This window comes from Epinephelus fuscoguttatus, linkage group LG12, assembly GCF_011397635.1.
Source record: "Epinephelus fuscoguttatus linkage group LG12, E.fuscoguttatus.final_Chr_v1".
Classification (NCBI taxonomy): Eukaryota; Metazoa; Chordata; class Actinopteri; order Perciformes; family Serranidae; genus Epinephelus; species Epinephelus fuscoguttatus.
In genome coordinates this window covers 11,420,499-11,443,573 of record NC_064763.1, presented here as the reverse complement: position 1 = coordinate 11,443,573, position 23,075 = coordinate 11,420,499, and the positions used below count along the sequence as shown (strand labels likewise).

Sequence of the window (23,075 nt, the reverse complement as noted above, 5' to 3'; positions counted from 1 at the left end):
CCCTCTCTTCTTGCATGACAGTGTGTGTAACCTATGTTGTATGCCACACCTTTACAGCAAGTTTAATACAGCAATTTTTGGCAAATGACACTGATATGCAGTTTTCCTTTTCTTTTCCCCCTTCAGAATAGAGAGGCTCTGGAGAGATGTTTATTGGGGGGCACTTGATCTGTTCTACACAATCTTTGCCAACCTTGAGAGAAGGCCTTCTAAATCCTGACAGCGAAGTTCATCTCTATGCGCTACACTGGTGCTTTCTGCCTCATATTCAGAAGCACCTTCAGACTTCGGAATATCCTACATAGTATGTCATTCTAGTCATCTTATCTGATATTATACAACTATAACATTTCACTTGTTAAGGCAGGGACAGCCTATTCTAAAATCCTGTGCTGCACAGCTGGTTCTACAGAATAATGCTATTATTAAAGTAGCCTGATATCCAGGAGCTAAATGGAGATTTTAATTTAGATTTTTTTATGTCTTGTTACAATAATGGGATTAATCAAGGATCAGAAAGTTGTGGAATAATAATAATCCAATATTATATATTAATTTATTCTCAAGGAGAATTGTGAACAAGTTCCTCTGATACATTGAACTAAAGCGGTTATGAGAGTTGATCCACCAAGTTATTTTGAAACTAGGTGAACAAATTTTAGATGGCTTTAGATAATGATGTAATCGCTGATTTTGGCCAAACACACCCTTCAACTGCATCTCCTCTATTTACAGGTTGACACCGAATATGGAATTGACTGGACTGGACCATGTGGTCATCGAGAGCCAAGTATTGTGGTCCCTGAAGTTCAGCTGCTGCGCTCCCTGACTGAGCAGGAATTAGAAAGTCTACCAGAGCCCGATGGCCCTCTGTCCAATGTGTTGGATGTTTACATACAAACTGTAAGCCTATTATCAGCAGTGCTCCAATAATATTTGCACAATGGCAGAATGTCCAGGTTTTTTGTTTTTCACAGTCTTCTGCATTGTACAACATGCTAATAAAAGACTTGTGCATTGTTCAACATGTTCATAAAAAAACAGTTCCTGCATTGTTAAACATGTTCAGAAAACAAACTAATACCATGGTCTGGGTGACTACTCAGATCTGATTGGCCGACAGGTATGTTTGGCTCAAGTTAAACTGAACAAGATTCATCCACTTTATCCTCCAGACAACACAAGGAATGTGTGTGTGAGTAGAGTTGTGTGGGCACAGCAAGGGGTCGCCGCCTAGACATTGGTCTTCTTCCTCCGTATGAGTAGGGACCAAAGAGTCTTGACACTTCCGCTGGGATGAAGTGAGGCATAATCAATTTTAGGAAATTAAAATAACATCAAAACAGAATAAACCACTCATCACCAGTAGTGTTGGGTCGGTTCTCGTTAATACCAATTCGGTCCGGTACTCCGTCTTGGACCGGGCTTTATTTTTTGAGACCGACCAGACCGCATACTCGGGCAGAACGTACGCGGAGCGGACGCCGTGGAGGTCCGCCCGGTAAAAGTGGACGTCCGCAAGCCCCGTACGACCAAAGCACGACCACGCAGACTTCGCTCCGCGCACCAGTGTCACACAAAAGACTGTTCGGCATGTATTTTTCACATTGCGGGGATTTTTAGCGGACATTTTTACACGCAAATGACTTCTCAAGTGCTTCACAATCCAAGAAGATTAAAACACATAAGTTGCAGAGAAACAACCTAACAGGCAATCAATCAATCAACCAAATATGTAAAAGTACAAGACAACAAGTAAATAACTAGAGTAAAAACATAGGGGCAAAACATAGGGGGAAGGCAGAATGGAATAAGTAAGTCTGGAGGCTGGTTTTGAAAGTGGCAAGGGAGTCTGAGATCCTGACGGAAACAGGCAGCTTACTCCACAAGCGTGGCCCCATAGAGGAAAAGGCACGGTGTCCCATGGTAGACAGTCTGGTGCGTGGAATGGTGAGGAGGTGTTGGCTGTTTGACCTGAGTGACCTGGATGTAGATTGAGGGGAGAGGAGGTCCTGGAGGTAGGCGGGGCCAGAATGGTTTGTAGCCTTGTAGACTAACAGGAGAACCTTGTAGGTTATCCGCTGGTTTATAGAGTGTGCCAGTAAACCCGGAACTCCGTAAGCACTTTTAGCACTTCCGGTTCTCTCGTCTAAAAGTCAATACGTTTTTTGAATGGGATTTTGGTAAAATGCCTCAAATAAGGTCTGTGGTTAACAAAAGCCTAAGCGAGTTTCAGGTTTTGTTCTACGACATAAAACACATCAGTAAATACCCTACGTGTGAATTTTGAAGCTTTTACATGTCGTGAAAAAGGCGGTTGCTAACAAGTTGCTCAATACGACTACAAACCCTGTCGGGGATATTAAACATCATCACCCCCGCACAGGCGAGAGTGCTGGCAGTCCGCCATTACAGCTTCTTATTTAGCTTAAACAGTCCGATTTCCCCATTATACAATGTTTTTAAAATAAAGCAGCCGAAATCAGTTGAAAACTTAGTGGCGGTGACGTCAAGAGTCCTGCGACCGTGGAGTAGTCATGTAGTCCGTTAAAGCCTAACGTTAGCTTTTTACTTCTGGCGATCGCATTTAAGCTTCAAATGCGGTATGGAAGGTGTTCATATGTGAAGATTATCTCGCTGAACAAAACCTGTAAGTATCATAAACTTGTGTTAGCCACAGGGCTTATTTTCTGACATAATCCAAAACACAATGCAAAAATCACATCCACTTTCTCTTCCGGGAACCAGTGCAATGTTTTCCGGGTTTTGGTGAGGACACGGGCAGCACTGTTCTGGACATACTGTAACCTCTGGATGGTTTTTGAGGGGATGCCTGCCAGAAGAGCATTACAATAGTGGATGCGAGAGCTGACAAAAGGCATGAACCAGTCTTTCAGCATCAGTTTGGGAGAGCGAGGGTCTCAGTTTTGAGATGTTTCTCAAATGGAAAAATGAGGTTTGACAAACTGTTTTTATGTGGGCATCAAAGGACAACAATGAGTCTTAACTTTACTCCCAAGTTGGTGACAGATGAAGAGAGGGGGATAGAAAGATTGTCAATAGTGATATGGGTTATTCCAGTCTGTTTAGTTTGATGAGGGGTGCCGATGAGGATGGCTTCAGTCTTGCTGCCATGTAACTGCAGGGAGTTACTACTCATCCAGTAGCGAATGTCATCAAGGCATCTAGCAGCCCGAGTGAGAGCCAGAATAGAGTCGGGAGGTTTGAAGGTAGATCAGAGTGTCATCAGCATACGAGTGAAATTTGACGTCATGTCTTAGCAGTATGTTACCAAGAGGGAGCATGTAGATTAGGAAGAGCAGGGGTCCCAGAACTGAGCCCTGGGGGACACCAGAGGTGACACGTCTTGTGCTAGAGGTGAAATTTCCCAGCATCAGATATTCCTGCCTCCCTGTAAGGTAGGAGTGGAAGAAGTCAAGTCATTAGTAATTAAACTACATGTAGTTAACTACTGTTACTCCCCAAAACTGACCATATGTTCACTGCAGAAACCTACCGTCGACTGGGTGTCTGGGTGTAACCTGTGATGATGTTGATGGAGCAGGAGGATGTGGTGAACTCGGAGACATGCCACCTGATGCTGCACAAAACAACACAAAATGTTAGTAGGGCCCTATAAAATCTGTTTTATTTTTTCCCAAATTACATTCCGTTTTTATTTTTGGGAACTCCGTTTTTGCCTTTTATGCTTATTTTAGTGTGCTATTAATGTGTACGAATAAAATATAAACAATTTAATTAGAACTATCTGTAAATTTAATGATTTTACACAACATGCCACTATTTTTCAGTCAAGCGGCTGTCTGCTTGTCCCTAAAGTCAAAAAGAAGACCGTCGGTGAACATGCTTTTTCTTTCTGTGCAACGACTCTGTGGAATAGTCTTCCTCTTGACATTAGACAGTTAAAGACCCACTTGTTTACTGCTGCGTTTGAGTGATGGGTGGTTTGCTCTTCCTGTGATGTCCTGTTTCATGTGGGTGTTGTGTTTTTATCATTGCTGTTTGTGTGTTTATTTTTGAAACTGTTTTACGTTGTCTCTATTTGTACTTGTACTTGTTTTAATTCACCTGTACAGCACTTTGATTGAAAGCGCTTTATAAATAAATGTATTATCATTATTATTATTATTATTATTATTAAACCAAATGCTGCATAATGCAACGCAACATTGCACTATTTCTTGCTTCAAGTAAACACAAACGAGATATTGCTTATAAGTAGGGATGCATCGATATGAACATTTTGGCCCATACCAATATCTGATATTAACATTGCTGTTATACCCGATAGCCGGTGTTTACCGATCCCGGTATGATGCATATAATACATATTTTTATGATAATCAAACTTTGTACACACTGAAAAACACATGTAAACATTGAATTTGAAAAACTAATGTCTTTCCTTATTTCCAAAACATTAGGAAAAGCCCATAAATAGCTCATATTTTTTGAAAATATGTTTGTAGCACGAATTGATTAAGTTAAGAGTGAAAATTAGTATCAGGGATAGAGGACATTTTAGCTACATGCTAAGTTAGAAGTTCACATTGAGCATGTTTACATGCTCACAATAATCAGATAACTGGGAATAATCAGGTAATGGTAATAATCCGATTTGACGCGTTTATGTGCACTTCAATATCAGAAAAACCTGGTTTACATGATTCAGTCTTTAAGTTGGATTTCTGCCCAAGTACATGACATAAAACTCAAACTTCCTGTTACAGTAGGTACTCATATCCTTGAAAAACCTCAAAGTACTTAAGTCATATATTTGCAAAATAAAGCACTCATCATGCTGACTGCTTATATTCTTACAGTACTATTTGTTTTTATCATTAACAAATACATGTGAGAGCATTCTAATGTGTAGTTTATCAATGTGGAGCCAATTTTACATACTTTGGGTAGATTCGTAGTAAAAGTACTGCAAAGTGCAATATACAAGTGTATTGTATATAAACGTGTCACACAAAGTGCAAACATATAATTAAGATAAAATAAAAGTGACAATTTAAACACTGAGAATATAAAAATATATTATGTAAAATCTTTATAAGAAAGGCTGTCAGATTAACGTAGTAGAGTAGAAAATACAATATTTCCCTCTAAAATGTAGTGTAGTGGGAGTATAAAATGGCAAAACCTGAAAGAAACCAGATTAAAGGGTATACATGCACCAAATAATTTGACTATTGGGGAAAAAGCTAGATGTGTTTATCTGATTTCTCATAATCAGATAATGGCTTTTATCTGATAAAGCACATCGGATTATGCTGTTTACATGACCACTTGAATAATCAGGTAACTCCAGAAATCAGATACTGATCGGTTTATTAGTGTGCATGTAAACACGGCCATTGTTGCTTTGAGATGTGCGTGACAGTGTGTATAGTTTAAACTATTTGACAGTGAATAAACTCCTCAAGACCTAAGCCAAGTTCAGCAGTACATCACACGCACGCGCTCGGGTGTACCAGTGTGTCCCCAGCGTTAGCATCATCAAATTAACTGTCTAGTTAATAGTAGAAGTTGACTCTGTTGCTGTAGGATCAGGCAGCGATGCACACATTGCACTCACAGCTGTACTGTTAACTTCATATAGTAAGTTATAATTAAAATCGTGCAACATATCGCTTCCAAAAAACAACTGAAGATGTAGTCCAATACCAATGGCCGACATATTGGCCTACCCTATATTAGCGAGCGGGTGAAATTGGTTTCATATTAGACATTCGCTGGTTTTTACCATGTATAACCTCAATAACTTCATGAAAATAGCCAAAGTTATTGGTAAAAACGAGCGAATGTCGAATATGAAACCAACTTCACTCCGCTGTAAGTCATTAGCGCAAAAAAGACGTGATCCCTAACTAATATAGTAGATGATACATCAGCTTTTCATTTAGCTAAATATCTGCTCTTCTCATCGACCCTCCAAATAAAAGTAGTAGAAACTTACTGTTTTCAAGCTGTTCGGCAACATCCCGCAGCTGGTCTGCCAGTGGTTTCCCACTTGATGCCATTGCATGAACTCCATGAACTCCATGAACATGAACTAGCTAGTACCTTCTTCTTCTCAGTGCTATCTGAGGAATCATTTACTTCTGTCTGGTTAGCCCAGATAGCCAATCAGGCTTTAGACTGATGTTAGGACCGCCCACCTTATTACCATACAGACACAGAAATGTAGAAATAAATAAATGTGGAAATAAATACATGTAAAAATGTACAAATACAGAAATGAATAAATGTGGAAATAAATAAATACATTTATAAATGTAGAAATATATAAATAAATAAATACATGTAGAAATGCATAAATAAATAAATGTAAATTTATTTATTTATTTATTCACATATTTAATTATTTATTTCTACATTTACGTATTTATTTTTGCGTTTATACATTTATACTTATGTCATTTTCTGTCTAGAGTGCTTTCTTTCACTGTCAAGCTCTGCCATGGATTTAACATGAGGAACGCACATTTTCAACATCAATGAACTAAAGGTATGTTGCATTGGCCGGGAATCGAACCCGGGCCTCCCGCGTGGCAGGCGAGAATTCTACCACTGAACCACCAATGCTTGGACAAGGTACATCGTATCGCTGAGCTGCAGGTTCGAGTCCCGTAGTCCACTGCAAAACGTTGCAAAAAGTTCAAGGCAAGAACAAGAAAACTTTGCCCCGTGTGAGGCTCGAACTCACGACCTTCAGATTATGAGACTGACGCGCTGCCTACTGCGCCAACGAGGCTTAAAAATGGAGAGAATTGCATGTGTCTAATCTACAGCTTCTCTTATATCACATTAACAGAAATGACTGCTTGTCTATTGTACAAAAATCCCCTTGATGGCAAAGGGCCAATTCAAGACAGCACTAAGAGCTTACTTTCTGTTTCAGAAATAACAACACTATAATAGATACAAAGGAAAACGTTCTGTGGGACCACAAAATCAGTGTCCCATTTATTGTCCATGGAGCAGCTCACATTATACTGTATTACATCACGAGTTAGAGACATACCTTTCTTGTTTCTGGCTTTGAGGGAGACTAGCTCCTGTTCACAAATATTGATTGAACTTTTCTGGGCCAGAGAAATAATATAATGGAATTCTTAATTGAAGTGTTGCACAGGAAGCAAGCACAGGAAGTAGCATGTAGAAATACTATTGGGAATTTTGTCCAGCTTTGTAAGACTCAAAAATAAGCTTGGTGACCATAAAACACAAAGTAAAATCAAATAAAGTTGTTTAATATTAAACAGATGAGCTTTTACTTGCCCTGTGGGTAAACAAACAGTCCTATAACTGAATGATTCAGCATCAAGCAAGCATGCAGCCTGATGTGGTGCTCTTGAGCATGACACAGATACACCTGTTTCATGGCAATAATTGATACAAGCTTATAAACAGAGTATTTTAAAACAAAGAACATAATGATGGTAAGAAGAGCACTGACAAAAAACGAGGCTCAGTGAAGACCACACAGATTTTCATACCAGCAGCACATTTTTATAGACGTACACGTGTCTGTCCGTCAGGCTTAAAGTTAAATGACAAAAAGTAGGTCCTCTACTGCTTATAACATGACATTGTACCAGTGCCTCATTTCTAGTTCTAATACTGTAAGTCTCATCATAACACTTGGACCTGGAAATTTGAATTACTAAATAATAAAACTCCAACAACACTCTCCACAGCTCATTTCGACACCAAACTCGCGAACCAGTCATATAGGTTAAAACCTGCAAAGAGAAAAAAACAGAGAAAGAGAGCAGTCAGGAAACAATGTTGTTTTAAGTTGTGTCTGAGTCTACAAAATGTGTCCTCCCCTATTTCCTCTGATAACTTAAGATCCAGACATTTAGGAGGTTTTTACAGGGAGCTAAATTATCTGCAGAAGTCTCTTCCTCTCCAAATCAAACGGAGATTTAAAATTGTAAAAACATTGAATAAAGCAGTTTCACATTAAAAAAAAAGTGTTTTTCTGATGCTGTTGGTCACGGAGAGGCTGCTAACTGTGGTGGCCAACACAAAAATGCTATTGGACCTATCTAGGGCCAGTGTTTGGTTTAAATTAAATGTATGGTTTACTATATGTCAATTCCCGTCCTTTGCCTCACATAGAGTTCCAAGTTTATCCTCAAGAAATTGTTGTGAACAGCCATCAAAACTGGGACTTCACACTGACACATGGTTTTGTGAATATCAGAGTGTCATTAAGGATAAAAAAAAAAAAAATAGCCTACTTGCAGCTTTGTCGACAACTCTGAGGACAACCTCTCCGGTCCTGCCGTAAACGTCAGGTAAGTTGAGCACCTTGCAGATGTAGGTACCATTAATGGTTTGAGACACCTGCTGCAGGGTGATGGAGGCGTCCTTTTTCATAACATCCCCCGACCACACCACACGGCGTCTAAAATGCCCTTCAGTTGGAAGGTACGGCTTGTGATGATAGTAGAATATCTTAAACACACACACACACACAATCCACAGTCTCATTTGCACATAATATGCTGCAGATTTGAACAATAATTAACACCGAAACACAACATCATCATAAAATATCCAGTGCTACACACCATCTCCTCAGGTCTTGGATGCAGGCGTTGGAAGTACCAGGCCACTGATACGGACCTAAGTGACACAGGATAATTGGAGCTGAACCTGCACTTCAGTTCCACATCCGTCCCGTTGACTGCTTCCACCTCACCTGCAGTGTAAATTTGAATCCCACTGACCTGTCGCACCCCTGCAGATATAAAAACTGTGTTACAGAACAGCAATGAACATAGGCTTATACAAAATATATGTATTCATGTATGTTTATATGCATATATATCTATATATATATATAGATATATATGTGATGTGTGTATGTGTAATTTTTTTTAACATTTCATCTTTATATTTTTATACTTGTATGTGTGATATGTATGTATTTCGTATCTTTATCTTTTTATATTAGTCAGTGTATGATGGCACCTTGGGGCTGGGAGAAAGCGCAATTTCATCCCGATGTTCTCTGTATGTGGAAATGACAATAAGGTTGAACATGACTTGACTTGACTTGAATATACACAGACCTACAGTGACGAGCACAACTCACATTTCATACCTCCCTCTGAGGAGTTTGCCCAGCAGTTTTGTAGGAAGTCAATATACAGACAAGAAACCATGTTGCCATCAAACAACTTGTGTCTTCTTACTTACAGTGATTAATAAACTTGTCTAAATATACACAGTGAGTCCTTAACACGTGTCATCACCTGTAAATCATCATCAAATCTGTTCTTTAACTGTTCAGATTGACTGCATACCACCAGGGGATGATGGTGATCTATATGAATCAAAATCAGCATGGGAGTTTTTTGTTGCCCGCATTTTGGCCAGTGGTCTCCTATTGTCACTGGTTAATGATTGTACAGGTGTGTAGAGGGTCAAATGAACATGTCTTTGCCAAACAACAACGATCAGCCTGGGTCCATTTTTTATTTGCACAGCTATGTGTAACATAACATTTCTGCATTTAAAGCTTTAAGTGGTCGGTTACTAACTGTGCCAAACTAACACTTGTGTGGAAGACAACTTGTTTAGATTTAGAGGCAAAACTTCTATCAAGTGCCTTTTCAGGCATTAGTAAAAAAGCTTCTGTCCACTTGGTTAGGTTTGAGTGAAAAGAGGTAACACCAGTGGAAGATTCACAAGAAAAGTTAAACACTGTGTTTCAAATATTGTAAACTGCCAAAGCTCAAAACACTTAAACAAAGAGCTGCATTCAAATTCAAATGTCATTTGTCACACACTTGTACAATTAGCAGTGAAATGCTTTGTTTCTGTCTCCAGTAAACACAAAATTAAAAGACAGCAAAAGAGAAAATATGTATGTGCAATTTAGAATAATAGATTCTCATGCTGTATGTACTGAGCAACTCTAAACAAGAAAAGGAAATCTTTCTATAATATACACTGAACTCATATACTTCTTGTTGTCATGCACTGGTTCTGTGTCTATACAATATCCCAGAGTATTACTGTTTACCTGTTATTGCATTCAGGGAAGATGTATGTTGTGCAAGCTCACCTGACAGCAAGAATCCTCCAAGGAGAACAAAAAGCAGAGTCATCTGGTGCATAGTATTAAACATGCTGCCTTAAAGTAACTTCATTGAAAGTAAACTGAAAAGTCCCAACAGCTCTTCATCACAGACTGGGGGAACTAAACATTGGTTGTGAAAATTTGTGTTGCTGTTCCTGATGGGCGGAGCAACGTTAAGCCTGTGAGAACACTTCTTCATTGTTGTACTGTGCTTTCAGGGCCTGTCTGCACATGCAGTTATTGTTATCATCTCATGATGTAGGTATGTGCTGCTCACATTGAAAAAATGTCCTCATGGACTTGCACAGCACAGATGATGATCAGGTAATGCAAGACTTATTCTCGGGTACCTGTTTACATTTTTTTTTTTAAATGTCACAGCAACATTAGATGTTACAGGATTTAGGGATTGTATACAAATATTAACAAAAGGTAAACACCAGTCAAAAAAACAAAACAGGAGAAGACACTTCAAAAAGAAGTTAATTAAAAACCAAAACATATATTTTACAGCCTGTTTCAAACCTGAACGTTCTTAAAGAGCATTTTAAATATATGATATTACATACTTTGTAAAACAAATTTCTATTACGAGACATATGAGTCTATGAGACACAACACACATCAGCCCTAGAGACGGGTGGATTGTGAAAATTTTCAGAGCCTCTTGTTGTAGCATCAGAATGCATCTCAATCACATATCTCCAGAAGGGCGTCAGGGTTCGTTATGTTTATAACAACATCATATTAGGGGGGGTGGACATTTTTGTCACCTTTGTATATTGGAGGGGATGTGTCTTTCCCCATTATATTTACTGCTTTGCATCAGATATACATGAACAGGCAAGAAAAAGCTTCCCAGGCATGACAAACAAAACACAGCATGACTTTATTACAAGTTATTAAACAGGTGTTATTATGCTTACTCCACTTAATGTGTATGATTAAAGGGGGCTGCTTGCATCAGACAATATGTTACCAGCTACAGAAGCTTACCTTAAAAGTGAAAAACACTGTGAAGTGATACAGCTCAAGTAGTTACAGATGTTTAGTAATTACACTAAATTACTATGGGGTTTGTTTTTTCTCGCGGTTGGTTGGTCCACTGTGGCAGAATGAGGAACTCGCCAGTCTGGGTGGAGTCTTTCATGACATGCAGATCTGGTTGTTCTGGTTTTGGTTCAGAATTACTGACAACTGCTGTAATAGACAATAACATTTGATCCGTAATTTAGGGGTATTGATAAAAAGATAATCTCATAAAAAATTATTTTGGTTGTATTATGAACAATACATTATACCCTACAGATGTCAACAGCTATAAAATAGGAAATTTATATTTCCCGTCTTCTGTACAGTGCCGGAATGCAGCATTTGATCTAACGTGACCATGATGCATTGCGATCAGCTGACACAGAGGACATGCACTGAATGAAGATTAGCCACGAGTGGAAGAGAGACATCATAGTGTCATGGAGCAAAGATGTCGGCAGTGCTGTATGGTTTCTAAACTAAAAGATACTCTCCCTCTCAGAGGTATTTTCACGCATAGCTGATGTCTGACACCCACTGAAATTATCCCAAATAACCGAGGATAATTTCATTGTTCGGGAACCGAAGTAAAACGTTTTAGGGTGTAAAGATATTCTTTTATTGCATTTTCAAAGCAACGACCCACCCATGATTCATTGCGGGACCAGCCTTCAGAGTTATTTTTGCCCTAATGTTGACTTCCAAGAGAAAAAGCACCCAGCAAGCTGCAGGTCAGCTTCAACAGTCTCCACATATTACAGAAGGTAACCGTGTTTTGTTTTATGCTACAGACAGTTAACTCATGGCCCCAAGGCGAGTCTTAGTATGGAAATGTTTGCAACCAGTAACGAATGACTGCCCGACAGGCAAATCTCAGGGTAAAATTCCCGTGATGTCCGTACCTCACTGCAGTCAGTGCAGCGACTGTATTAGTGCTGCAGTGCCCTCCTGTGGTGTTACAGCTAATGGTAGCAGTTTGGCGCTCTCCCCGTCAAAGACTCTCTCTGTAGTTTGCCTTCTTGACACACCTTTTGTTGTCTCGTCTAGCTCGAGTCTCAGGCGGCTAACGACTGCTAGCGAGCATCATCCTCCCGACTACCCGCCAGCGCTGAAGCCAAGCTGGGGCTTAGGAGTGACACTGCAGCCGAGCTAGCCGAGAAGTGACAGCGAACTCCCTGCCAGGTAGTTTGTCTTGTAAATGAAGAACAAAAAAATCTGTACATTTTTATATTAACGACGGGCGTGTCAAGATGCAGCCACAGCAGCCTCCAGTCCAGTCATTAGCAAGCTAGCTAGCTAGCTAGCTAGCTAACAAGCTAACGTCAGATAAACAGCGGGTATAATGCGATCTGCTCTGTGATCCATAAGCACCCGCCTAGAAAGCGAGAGTAGCCCATATCCGTATTAGGCCGGCCTGTCTGCTGCTGACACGTTAAGCTGCTGTGTCAGCTATGGTTTCTGATAGCTGGTGCTGATGCTTTCTTCTTTGTAAGGTACCACCTACCCGAAACAACATCAATATCAGCTTTAATGGAAAAGTAAGTGTGTGCACACACAAGGAATTTCATGGGTTTTTTTTTGATACTTGTAGTGGACGTGCACAGAAATAGACATACATGTAGAAAACAAGGATAACAAACCTGAACAGGGTAAACGTATGCTTTTGCAGTATATACAGTGCGTTCATATTCATATTAACAGTGATGATATTTACATGTTCAAAAACACTGTTAAACTAAAGAGTAGCAAGGTATAGTGAAGTACAAAGGATGTTTGGTGTTACAGGGTTATTGACACTGTATGACTGATGTTAACTGGTCATCAGAGGCCTGTGAGAAAGACACTGTTATTGCGCCTGGTTGTTTTGGTAAACAGTGATCTGTGATCTGTTGGGGAAGTTTGAACAGGTTGTGCCCAGGCTGTGATGGTCTGAAGTGATGCTTCCTGCCCATTCCCTGACTCTAGAGATGGATACATCCTGAGTGAAGAGCAGGCTGGCACCAATGTTTTTTTTTTCTGCAGTCCTAACTGTCTCTTGTAGTGAACATGAACCCTTCCTCTGTTCGTACGAATCGTAATACCTCTGTACAGCCATATATTCTTTCTTTATCTGTCAATAAGTGGTGATGTTTCCTGTAGGATGAGTGGTGATGAGTTGAACCCTGCTGCAGTGGCTAAGCCAGTAGAAGATGTGCAAGGAGATGGACGGTGGATGTCACAGGTTGGTGGTTTTGATTATTAGTAGGGTTGGGAATCTCTGTGATAGACGATTCGATACGTATCTAGATACATGGGTTACGATACGATTCAAAAACGATATATTTTTAATACAGAACGATTCGATATGATTCTATGGTTAACATTTGTTGATGTAGACATTAATCATATATTATAAAATAAAGAAGCCAATTCTATAAAAGTGACATTCTTACAGAATTTTCAAATTCGTAAAAGACCACATCCCCAAGCACTGTTGCTGTATGGCACTGGTAAAAATAAAACAAAAAGACAAACAACAACAAAATCACACATTGTCTGTGTTTTTGTATGTATCTTATGTGGACTTGAGTCTGGAATAAAGTTTATCATAACGCTGTACAATATAAACATAAAGCAGAATAAAATAATAACATGCAATGTAGGGTCAGAATCAGACATCTCCTGTTATTAGTTGATATCATGGACTGTGATGACTAGCAGCTTATCACTGACAGCATGTCAGACTATTTCTCTGTGTTTGCTACACTCTGTTTATCATTTATAAAAAGATAAATCACTTTTCTATAATACATCAATGATATTTCAATGGCATAAATTACTTATTGACTTATTCATACTTCAAAAACAGCATCAATAAGTGATTAACATAAGGGGATCAAAATAAAATAAATAAATAAAATAAAAATCAACCAGCCACCCTCCTCCCCTGACAAGTAAAGAACAGTCCCTAAAGTGCGGTGAGGTTTGTGGAAATGTGAACTGCTCGTTTCTCCTCTGACACGTCACGTACCTGTGTGCTGGTGCTGCCACCGCTCGGCTGTTCAGGTATTTCTGGGCAGTCATGACACCGACGAAGACTTCTTGGACCTGGAGCCGGGCTTCTCGGTCGCCGCCGCGGAGCACTATGGCCGCCTTATTTGACAGGAATACATATTTCTGTCTGTGTCTGTGACCCCCCGTTCAACCCACAACCGGAAGGATTCGCCTTTAGTTTCTGCTGCGGCTTGGCTGCTCCCTGGTTTATCCAACCAGCATTAGCTTCTGTTCCTCATCTCCACTGGTCAAGCTGGCGCTCATGTTTACATCCATTATCGTTGTCAGTAATGCCTGCTACGGAGCATGCCGCCGGCTCTCGCGTTGTTTTAGAGATGCAAACTGTTAAAGTCAGTCAGCCGATTGCTAGTTTCGTGATACTCGATCCATGACTCTACAATCGATTCATCTAAGGATTCATGGCTGATTCGTATCGATTGAGGAGGCTGCTACCAACGCAGCTGTATCTCTCGCTCGTCAAACCGGATATCGGTATCGGTTAATCGTTCCCAACCGTAATTATTAGCATAGGAAACATTCACCCTTTATCCCCATGAATTATATAAAAAATACTAAATTTGTTCCTTATGTGTAATTCATTTTACCACCTAGAAGACTTACATTATTTCTCAAAATGTTTGTCTTATTCTTGGGCTCATCAATGCTTTTCGGAGACATTACCTATCGTTTGGTTGTCATACTCTTAATTGAGCTTGCTTTATGTTAGGAGTCTCTTTAAATTAACTAAAAATTAACGGTTGACAAAATGCCACAGTTTCTGACTTACTTTTCCCATTCCAATATCATACATAATGTATATACTAACATAGGGTCATATAGGTTATGTTTTTCATGTATATGAATGCTCAAGTTATTGACATGTACCACATGGTTGTGATATGACTCATAAAATCATATGCTCATAAACTGTAACCATTCCCAAGTCTTCTCTCAGAGCTCCACTTTATCAAGCTTGTTTAGTGGCACCTCCTGGTAGGTCTATGCAAGGTTAATCCTACAAAGCTAATAGGACTGAGACAGTCTGCTTTGCTGAGCTCTCTGTCAGGTGGGGGACCAGACGTGTCGTGTGGCGTGATGAGCTTGCAGGATTTTGTCTGATTGTGAAGGCTAATGAGTATTATCCTAAGATTTAGAAAACTCACAACACAAAGGCGTTAACTAACTGAAATCCTAATGGGCAACTGATTCAGTTATTTTGTTTTCTTTGAATTAATGTAATTCTTTTTCATTTATCCATCCTTTCTTTTACAGTTATGGATCACGTCACATGCTCTGCTGTGATGAGGCTGTGTTTTTTATTTCTTATCCTTTTTTACAGCACACAAGATTTGTGCAGGAGTGTAAGGATGCTGAACCAGACGTGCTTTTTGTGGGGGATTCTATGGTACAACTAATGCAGCAGTATGAGGTGAGAAAAGATTTGACTGCTCACAGGGCACTACCATCCTCTTGTGTTTTCTAAATCTCAATATTTTCCACACAGTACAGTAGATAGCACATCATAAATGTACTGTGCTGTACTCATGTTTTTGTTGACTTGCTACTAGTCTTATATTGGTATGTGTGTTGATGTAATGCCTGTTTCTGGTGCACAGGTCTGGAGGGAGTTATTCTCTCCTCTTCATGCACTCAACTTTGGCATTGGTGGGGACACCACCTGTAATGTGCTGTGGAGGTTGCAGAATGGAGAGCTGGAGAACATCCGTCCAAAGGTGAGACAAGCCTGTTGAGATCTTCAGAGAGACACTTCAGGGCAAAATTATTTTAATCACCTCTCACAGCAGGATAGCTGGGTTGATTTCCGGTTTTGTCAGTGTGTTATGACAGTGTACGAGCTAAAAGTGGTTGGACTTTATGCAAACCAGCTGAACCGGTATTTGTCATTATGACATGTGGCAAATAAAACAGTAATCTACATCAGCAACTTGTGTTGAGGGTGTCACAGTGCTAAATCCAACTTGTATTAAATCAGTGATAAGCAACATGACAACGTGATTAACATAACGTTAGGTTTGTTCATAAATGGACTGATGGAGCCACTCGTGCCTGACAGGCCGTGGCCGGGCACAGAGTGGTGCACATTGTGTTTGTTGACTAGAAAGTTCATGTGTTTTTTGGGGTGATGAGACATGGCAGAGTTAATCTCTCAAAAAAACTAAAACTGCGCTCATTTTAGAACATCTTGGATTTGAAGCTGAAGAGGTGTCCTACCTGGCTGCAAGCAACACAGTGCAACATTTTGAGCTGAACATGTCAAGACACCCTGTTTCTATTTATTCCCACTGTTCACTTTCGAAGCACCACAGTGGATGAGAAACAGCTGATTCATGAAGTTGAAATGAGAAATTATCAATGCAGCACCTCCTTATTTCACAACAAAAACCAAAATGAGTTGGCAGCTGGCTGGAGGGGGATCACTAGGGAGCTGAATGTTTATGGTAAATTATCATTGCTAAAACCACAAGCTTTCTTTTGGCTTTATTTTATGCCATTTCCAGTAAATATCACAATCTAAAAAGTGCTTTCTGTTTTAAAAGTACCAACGTAGGAATACAATAAGTGGTTACATCTCCTAACTAATCTGGAGCGCACAGCTGATAGGTAGGCTATGTGGTATATGATGTAATGGAAGTACATATTTAATGCATTTATCGGGTGTTGACAAAGAACATTTGCTGATGGGACACAGTATCATTTTGTTCCACTCGTGAGCAGCTGCTGAGTGTCCGACAGGGCAACACCTTGTGGTACAGTTCGGAATACTGGTCCAGTCTGATCAGACATCGGTTGGCTTGATATCAAACCGGTTTGAAAATGTTTACATGTGCCCAACCCTACTAACTAGCTATGTTGTTAAGTTGCTTTGTGCATTTGTAAAACCTTGCAGCAACAACAGACTGCACCACCCTAACTGTCCTTATTGACTGTGCTAACGATAAAGAGATTGGGAACAGTTTGCATTGCTTTCCCATAAATCAGATATTAACCCATCAGAATTCTTTCTCTCAAAACAGCCAACAGGATTTTGAGTAGTTATTGCTGTGTATCATGCTTTGATCACCCTTATAAGTTCCGGAACTCCGCCCTTAGGGGGTGGTTCCTGCGGTGGAGACACGCACCAACGGCCCCGGCCCTGTAAATTTACCCCGAAGTTCCTGCGGTGGAAACGGGCCTATTGAGATTAAATGTGTTCAGTAAACGTAACACAGCATCTGTCTGTGGTCTTGTCTAGGTGGTGGTGTTGTGGGTTGGAACCAACAATCATGAACACACAGCAGAGCAAGTTGCAGGAGGAGTTCTTGCTATAGCGCAGCTGCTCACCTCCCGCCTCCCCAAGGCAAAGATAGTTGTACTGGTAAGTAGTTGTGCTTTGTCTTTCATTGCACCCAGTTTGTTTTTAAGGTGTGTTGTGCATTTAGTTTTCTTGTGGTCTCTCTACAAAGCCATTTTTACATTTGTATATGTTAGGATTGGTTAAGAACCTTTTAAGGTGATAATGTAGAAAAAAACCCATCAATATCAGTATATCATACTTTGATGTGCAACCCATTTGGTGCTGGTAATCGTCACAAGTCACCAGTTTTCAAATGTGTTATTTCATCTCTCCGTTAAGGAAAATGCAGGGTCCAAGACAAATAGGCAAGTGTAAGATTAAACAAACTGTCTTTCTATCTGTGTAATTAATTTAAGATTCAGAGGTTTTATTTGTCACATGGTTATTGAATATGTGCAGTAAGCGCAGGGTGGCATACTGTTAAGACTGTGCCAAAGGCGAATGCACAGGAAAGAATGATATTTAGAACAAGAGAACAAATGAAAATAAGGAAATAAAATGGAAAAAATATTTATTTTTCCTTTTACCTGTAGTGCTGTTTATCAGTCTAGATTGTTTTGGTGTGAGTTGCCGAGTGTTAGAGATATCGGCCATAAAGATGTCTGCCTTTTTTCTAATATAATGAAAATAGATGGCACTCAGCTTGTGGTGCTCAAAGTGCCAAAATTACATTTGAAAAACTCAACAGCAGTGTTTCTTTCCAGAAATCATGACTCGGTTACTCAAGTCAATCCACAGACCTTGTTGTGAGCAGTTTCATGTAGGAACTATTTTCTTTCTGCCAGACTACACTCTGTATCAGCGTGCATCTACGTTAATGGCGTCCTCTTGGGCGATATGTGAGCTGTAACCAAGCAGCAACATCTGGGACTGAAAAATGAAGCCAACATGGAAGTGCCAAAAACTGCAGTTCTTTAAATGACAACTTAAGGCTTGCTCCAGAAGTCACTACTACCCATAGCCCCCCATGTTAAAGTGCTCAACTTAACAACAGAAATATACATGTTGACAACCTGGGGAAAAAATGGTTTTGGTCTCTATAGTTAATTTACCCCTTCATGACAACTAAATGAGGGGTTAATTTGTATATAACTCACCAGTTTACATTTTATTAAAGCTTATAGTTGTGCTTAATAAAGGACAGACCTCTTTGAATGACAGGCGGTCTGCCAATAGCATCCTAGACTTCTCAGTCAAATCCACCCCTCACTTCTTCACAGCGCCACCCTCTTGCCCAAATATGGTCACCTCTGGCACCAAAAACCCAAGATGGTGATGGCCAAAATGACAAACTCAAGGCTTCAAAACAGGACTTCAAAAAATAGGTGATGTCACGGTAGCTACGTTCATTATTTTTGAAGCCTATGGCTGTAACGTTAGCGAGCTCAATGATGTTAGGTTAGCAGTATATCCACTCTTCCTTATGTGCTGTGATACGGTTGGCAGGGTGTAGTTTAGTAGAAAGAAAATAGTTCCTACATGAAACTGCTCACTACAAAGTGTGTGGATCATCTTGAGTAACTGGCTCATGATTCCTGGAAAGAGACATTGCTGTTGAGTTTTTCAATTTTTTGGGGTTCTTTGAGCACCAAAAGCCGAGTGCCATCTAGTTTTATTGTATTAGAGAGAAGGCAGACATCTCTCGGGCTAATATCTCCAACACTCGGTTACTCGCACCAAAACAATCCAGATTGAAATACAGGGCTACAGGTAAGAGGAAAATTATGTTTTTGATTTGGGTCTGAACTGTCCCTTTATTAAAGTCTATACAGATCATCAAGTATTGAGTGTGTGTTTATGAGGCGGCTCAGCGAGCCTTGCAGACTATCATTGCCCCTGAGTTTCAAGGGGATATGCTAATGATAGGCCAGTAATAGTTATTAAGTCAGCTACAGAGTCAAATTAGGCTTTCTTACCCTTTTTTTAAAAAAATAAAATAAAATAAACTCCAAAATTTACAAAATATCAAAGTTTAAATCTCGCATATTGACTTTAATAAACAACTCAAAAATATTTTTGTGGTCCCTTAGGGTTTGTTGCCCCGAGGGGAGCGACCCAACCCACTGAGGGAGAAGAACGCGGCGGTTAACGGGTTCCTGCGCTCCTGGCTGCCTCGACTGGGCCAGGCTCAGTTGCTGGATGTTAGCGGGGAGTTTGTTCACTCTGATGGAGCCATCAGCCCACAGGACATGTTTGACTTCCTCCACCTGACGTCAGCAGGTTATCGCACCTTGTCGAAGCCCCTCAGCGACCTGCTGCTTCAGATACTGGAGGAGACGCCAGAGGAGAGACGGGCGTCACTGGTTTGAGGGCCTTTGCCGTGCAGCACATTTATCCAGAGGCATGTCTCACCCGCTGCTGCTGGAGACGGGGGAGACATGTCCCTGGTATCTGGAGGAGGAAGGGCTCACTCACTGGGGGGAGAGGCACCCTGATGTGAGTGGGCCTAGGAGGGGTATGGGATCACATTCATGAGCGGAGGGTTGGGTTTTGGAGAGGTGCTGAAGAGGGAGAGAGACCTCACCACAGACGTAGACACTGTGATTGCAGTAGTAACCTCTATTGCAAAAGGATTTACAAAGGTCGGACTACTCTGAATCATAGATAGATAAACTGAGATCACATGGGACTGCAGTGGCACACACCAACAGATTAATCTTGGCCTGTGGATTAAATGAGTGTTTCCCTCTGTCACCTGTGCCACAGAGATATGATACAAATCGATCCAATTTCTTCATCCATGGTTTGTTTGATGTCAGCAAAACGGTTAGCTGTGCAGCCTCTCTGTTAACACGAGAAGTTTAGAGCACAGTATGCTCACAGTAGACAGTATCCAACATTGCACAGTGTTAACGTCTGATCAGTACGCTGTAGAGCAGTGGTTCCCAACCCAAGGTATCATCAGAACAATGTTAGGGATCACAAGGTTATTTAAGGGAAAGGATGGAAAAAATATTTCAGTTACAGAAAAAAAAATTTTATCTGGTGAAATACAGAACAGTTTTACCTCTAGGGGCTGCTAAAAGTCACTCCTCTGTGTGTTATTAATGCCTTCGAAAGTCCACTAGTCATAAAGGTTGGGAGCCACTGCTACAGAGGACCTACTGCTGAGATGCACGCTGTAGATTGCAGTGAGCAGTATTTAAAAATAACTCTGTCTATTCGATGATTTTGCTTGAAGCATAAAGCAGTGAAGTAAATGTCATATAAAATAATTGACACAAATTCACACTGATAGTTTTGTCTGTCCAGTTTATATGTGTACTATTTCATATACTCAGCAAAACAAGGAGCACTTATTCTGCTAAATGTTCACTTTTGAACTCGATGTGTAACTAATTAGATGTCTTTTTAAACTGTTGATCAATATAAAACAGATCGTGTATATCTGGAGGGTTAATGACTCCTCCACAGACCACACATTCAGCTGATCACTACTTCATTCTTGTGTGACCTAAAACCACTGAACTAAATATTCAGCTCAAACCTGCTGCTGCATGCATGCTTTAAGATGAGCCACGGCTTCACTGTAGAAAATCAGCCAATGCTTCTCTATGAAATAATCAGTCAAAATCATGTATTCATACATATGTATTAGTGATGTTAGGCTGTCTGATAATCTACACAAGTCCTCCAAACACCCCCCGACCCTGCTGGTTATGTGCAAAACTCCTATCACACCCAGCAAGCATTTCATTTTAATGACAAGTAGGTCACAAATGTTTTGCTAAACTAAGACCTGCCAGTCTTTTAAATCGTGCTCCTAATGACTTCTTGATTGGCTTGGGTATCTGTGGAAGGACATTTTTGATTGGAAAAAATATTTCAGTGCAGAGTCCTGCACAAGTCTGATTTTCAAGACCCACTCCCTGTCCAGAACCGCAATGTGCAATAATTCGCAGCTCTACTTGAAACCACAAATCTTGTAATAACCATGTGTTTTTCAAACAATTTGGTTAGGCAGCACATTTAAAGTCATCAGTTTGGGACATTTCATACATTTGGAACTAAGATAATATATTTTAAAATGAAGGTAGTTCAGGAAATACAATTTAAATTAATATTTTTTTGCTTCTCATAATATTGAGCAGCACATCTCTACAGTTAACATGCCTGTTAGTAACACAGCTGATCAGATCAGCTCTCGTATTCCAGCTGGCGCAAAAGACGGACCCAAAACACAAAGTCATCAGACAGAGAAATAAAACGTTAAGACATTAAAATAAATTATTAAAATAAATTATTACTGTAATCACTGCGATCTGACTGACATATTCTTTTTCCACCCAGAACCGAACCTGGAAATAGAATCAAGACAAAATGCCACCTGCTGACCCGATGCAGGACTCTGTTCTAGTGTCATGATGATGTGTGCGCACTGTTTTTCAGTAGTTTTGCAGTGCAATAGTGCACTTGATTTTATTCTTCACAAATATTTGAGACAATGCGGTCTCTACTCCTGCTTTCACATGACATTGCTAATCACACTCTGAGTTATTCCTTATAAAACCAGATTGATATGGGACATTCTTCTCTGTGTATCTATCTCACGGTTAAATATCCAAATCTTCACAGTCTGACACTTTGACTAGCACAGGCTCTCTCTCCCTCTCGCCTCCTAAATACATAGATATACAGTTTATTCCCTTAGAAGTACCTCTTTATTCTGTTTCTCCCCTCCTCTTTTATTTCTGTCCCTGTTGTATTTGTAGTCGACTCTGACCCAACCCTGCCACCCTGCACCCTGACATCTCCACATGGTATACTTACTGGATATTTTTAGGAATAAAAAGTAGCCACATGGTTAAGCTACCAATCACAGCTATACTGGATATTGTTACGCTAATTGCTAAAAAGCAATCACAGGTTATGTAAAGAAACCCATTCGTCTGTGAGCTTCTACTGTTTCCTCATGGCTCGGCGCTGCTCAAATCATGGCTGAGAATCTCTTGTCGAGCATCATCTTATCCAACATTACTGCTGTCTTAAGCTCTGCACATTTGTGTGCTGTGTTAAATATAAATAGTGTATGTGTGTGTGCCTTAAGTGTTCATGGGGACGGTTGTGTACAGTGTGTCTGGTACTGGATTGTGTAAGTTGGGCGTGCGAGTGTCTAGAAGTGACCCCAGTTGTATATAAGACGTGAAGCTTGAGGAAATGATGTTTGAAGGGGGTTTAGGTTGTGGGAGTCTGTGTTTGATGCGATTCAGCATTTGCACTGTTTTGGCTCATTGTCACATTATTGAGGTAAAGCATTCCAATAAAGAAAAAACAAACAAACAAAAAAGCAAGGATCTAAACGTGTGTTGGGAGTAATCTTTTCTCTTTTTGGTCATTATTAAAAGCTGTGACTTGTCATGAGTGATAGTATTTAAATTTTAAAGAGAAGAAAGTACAGTGGTGGAAAAAAGTTTTCGGACACCCTTAAAATTTTACACAATCTCAAATATTATCATGAAATATTTGTGGAAAAATCTTTTCTGTGTTTCAAAAGGTGTGACTGCATTGGACAGATACAAACAAATA

The 23,075-nt window shown here is 40.1% G+C and overlaps 2 protein-coding genes and 2 non-coding genes across 4 annotated transcripts; 1 reads left to right on the top strand and 3 right to left on the bottom strand.

The window, feature by feature from the left end:
- Positions 1 to 6,544: 6,544 nt before the first annotated feature.
- On the bottom strand, positions 6,545 to 6,615 carry trnag-gcc (transfer RNA glycine (anticodon GCC)). The gene has a single exon. It is a non-coding gene; the product is annotated as a tRNA-Gly (tRNA).
- A 96-nt stretch (positions 6,616 to 6,711) lies between these two features.
- Positions 6,712 to 6,784, bottom strand: trnam-cau (transfer RNA methionine (anticodon CAU)). The gene has a single exon. It is a non-coding gene; the product is annotated as a tRNA-Met (tRNA).
- Positions 6,785 to 7,262: 478 nt separating this feature from the next.
- Positions 7,263 to 10,257, bottom strand: LOC125898297 (myelin protein zero-like protein 2). The gene is made up of 4 exons (XM_049592070.1): positions 10,115 to 10,257; positions 8,613 to 8,782; positions 8,280 to 8,496; positions 7,263 to 7,775 (listed from the first exon to the last, which is right to left on the bottom strand). Exons 1-4 carry the CDS (start codon positions 10,176 to 10,178, stop codon positions 7,732 to 7,734), a joined length of 495 nt encoding a protein of 164 aa, XP_049448027.1. The 5' UTR covers positions 10,179 to 10,257; the 3' UTR covers positions 7,263 to 7,731.
- Positions 10,258 to 11,906: 1,649 nt separating this feature from the next.
- Positions 11,907 to 22,839, top strand: pafah1b2 (platelet-activating factor acetylhydrolase 1b, catalytic subunit 2). Its single transcript, XM_049592279.1, has 7 exons — positions 11,907 to 11,925; positions 12,209 to 12,343; positions 13,301 to 13,382; positions 15,534 to 15,623; positions 15,811 to 15,927; positions 17,448 to 17,570; positions 19,580 to 22,839. The coding sequence occupies exons 3-7, from the start codon at positions 13,302 to 13,304 to the stop codon at positions 19,856 to 19,858; spliced, it is 690 nt and encodes a 229-aa protein (XP_049448236.1). The 5' UTR covers positions 11,907 to 11,925; positions 12,209 to 12,343; position 13,301; the 3' UTR covers positions 19,859 to 22,839.
- The last annotated feature ends 236 nt before the right edge of the window (positions 22,840 to 23,075 follow it).